Source organism: Pteropus vampyrus, unplaced genomic scaffold (genome assembly GCF_000151845.1).
Source record: "Pteropus vampyrus isolate Shadow unplaced genomic scaffold, Pvam_2.0 Scaffold156, whole genome shotgun sequence".
Lineage (NCBI taxonomy): Eukaryota > Metazoa > Chordata > Mammalia > Chiroptera > Pteropodidae > Pteropus > Pteropus vampyrus.
In genome coordinates, this window is record NW_011888937.1 from 1,647,606 (window position 1) to 1,649,720 (window position 2,115).

Genomic DNA, 2,115 nt, shown 5'->3' on the forward strand with positions numbered 1-2,115 from the left:
TTTCCTTATATAAATACATAGCATCAAACACTTAAATGGAACAGAGATACTGTTTTAAATAGCCAAAGAGTTCCTTAAGTGTACTTTATTTAAAACATTTCACTTGAGTTACAGAGGATGATGTTACAGTTTGAAAAGTAGCAAGTGGGAGACTCCAAGAATGGTGTGTCATTCTTCCTCTGTCTCTTGACAGCATCTTGACCCTCTGGGCTGGGTGATTTTTATTTTTTTATTTTTTTATTTTTTATTATTTTTTTTTAGGCGAGGCAACCTTTGGTTGACCTCACAGATTGCAAGGACCTTGTCAGTTTACAATCCCTTATTTTTTATGCTTACAGCACCTGGTCTTCCTAGGTGGTCTTCCATCCAAGTACTTACCAGGCCTGACCCTCCTTAGCTTCCAACATCAGACGAGATCGGCCTTGTTCAGAGTGGCATGGCTGTAGATTAGGCTGGGTGATTTGATGCTCAAATTAAGCAACTTCATTCATAACTCTGTTGCCCTTAATTTTATCTTTTTATTTTTGACGGAGGTTCCCAATTTTATTAATTCCACGCTACAACCTCAGGAACGCATTACTGCTCAGGGGATTGACAACTACTTCCACCAGGAGCTTATCTACAAGCGGAATGAGAGAATGGGGAAGCGGGTGAAGGCCGTTTTGGAGGAGTTGTCTGACAAAGGCTTTTTCCTCGCCTTTGGAGCCGGTGAGTTGTAGGCTACCTCTGATTAGACCCTGCCTCTGATGCTTCTCCCATTAAGGAAATGCTGAGATGGGTTCCTGGTAGTAGGTGACATGAGTAACACCTTTAACTTTTTGCAGTTGCAAAGTAGCTCCAGGTGGTGCCTGAGTATCCAGCAAGGTTGAAACATTGCTGAAAGGGCCGGTGCATGTGACATCATCTATAGTTCTCTCTCCATGTGGGGCTCCTGATACACTCCCTAGCTAGGAAGGCATTTCTCTCTCTTCTAAATTCATTTAATCCTAACTTCTTCCTGACAACTTTCACTTTTTTAACTTCCACTGAAATTTGTCTGTCTTCTGTCTCTTACCTGACTATGAGCCTCCCCAGTGAAAGGCTTGAGGCAGACACATCAGCTTTTATTATTAACAGTATACATGAACACGGATTGGGAAAATTATTGCCTTTTGTGGCTTTTTGAAATATTTTTTTTCCTCTTCTCAAGTGATTCTGTCACAGCTTTGTAGCCTCTGGGATTAAGGACAGAAATTCCAGAAGCTGGATGTGTGCAAAAGGAGAATTCGCTGGGCTAGGCTTCCTCCTTACAATTCTTCAATAACTTTAAAAATGTAGACAAGTCACCTCTCTCAGTATTTTTTTTTTTAATTAGTAAAATGGGGCCTGGAGAGAAGCACTTGCAGAGTGAGTAATACAGCATCATCTCCTGATCTCAAGATCCTTAGCTTAATGACATCTTCAAAATAATTTTTTTGGGGGGCATGTAAGATAACATTCTCAGGTTCCAGAGATTTTGGGGGACTATTAATCAGCCTGCCACAACATCTGAAAATCAATTAATGTAAATAGACTAAAGGACAGGAACCACCTAATTATCTCTGTAGATGTGGAAAAGGCATTTGATAACATGCAACACTCTTTCATGATAAAAACACTCATTGAAGAAGGAATAGAGGGGAACTTCATCAACCTGTTAAAGAGTTGCTGTGAAATTCCCACATTAACATCATATTTAATGATGAAAGACTGAATGCTTTTCCCCTGAGAATGAGGAAGAAGACAAGGAAGGCTGCTGTCACCACTTCTCTTCAACATTGTGCTGAAGGTTCTAGCCAGGGAAATTAGGAAAGGAAAAGAAATAAAAGACATTTAAATTGGAAAAGAGGAGGTAAACTCTTTTCTCAGATGATATGGTCTTGTGTATAGAAAATCCTAAGTATTATAAATTTTACCTAAAAAAAAAAACTTTAAACAAATAAACAAACAAATAAAATTCTGAGTAATCCACCAAAAAACTGTTAGAGCTAATAACTGAGTTCAGGTTACAATAATGCAGGATATAAGATCAATATACAGAAATCAGTCGTATTTCTATACCCTAGCAATAAATAATCTGAAAATGCAATTAAGAAA

At 38.5% G+C, this 2,115-nt stretch overlaps 1 protein-coding gene across 17 annotated transcripts in view; it reads left to right on the plus strand.

Moving 5' to 3' along the window:
• The window catches only part of TRABD2A (TraB domain containing 2A), an 86,158-nt gene that overhangs the window by 63,854 nt on the left and 20,189 nt on the right, over nucleotides 1-2,115 (plus strand). For 11 of the 17 annotated variants that reach the window (XR_002782665.1, XR_002782671.1, XR_002782664.1 and 8 more), the window contains one exon: nucleotides 534-708. Coding sequence is in view for 2 of the 17 variants with exons in the window: in XM_023536407.1 (XP_023392175.1) it covers nucleotides 465-708 (244 nt within the window). In the remaining 15 variants the exon portion in view is untranslated. Of the gene's footprint in view, nucleotides 1-6; nucleotides 709-2,115 lie in introns of those variants that run through there. The other 6 variants (XR_002782663.1, XR_002782661.1, XM_023536407.1 and 3 more) reach the window with 4 other exon arrangements.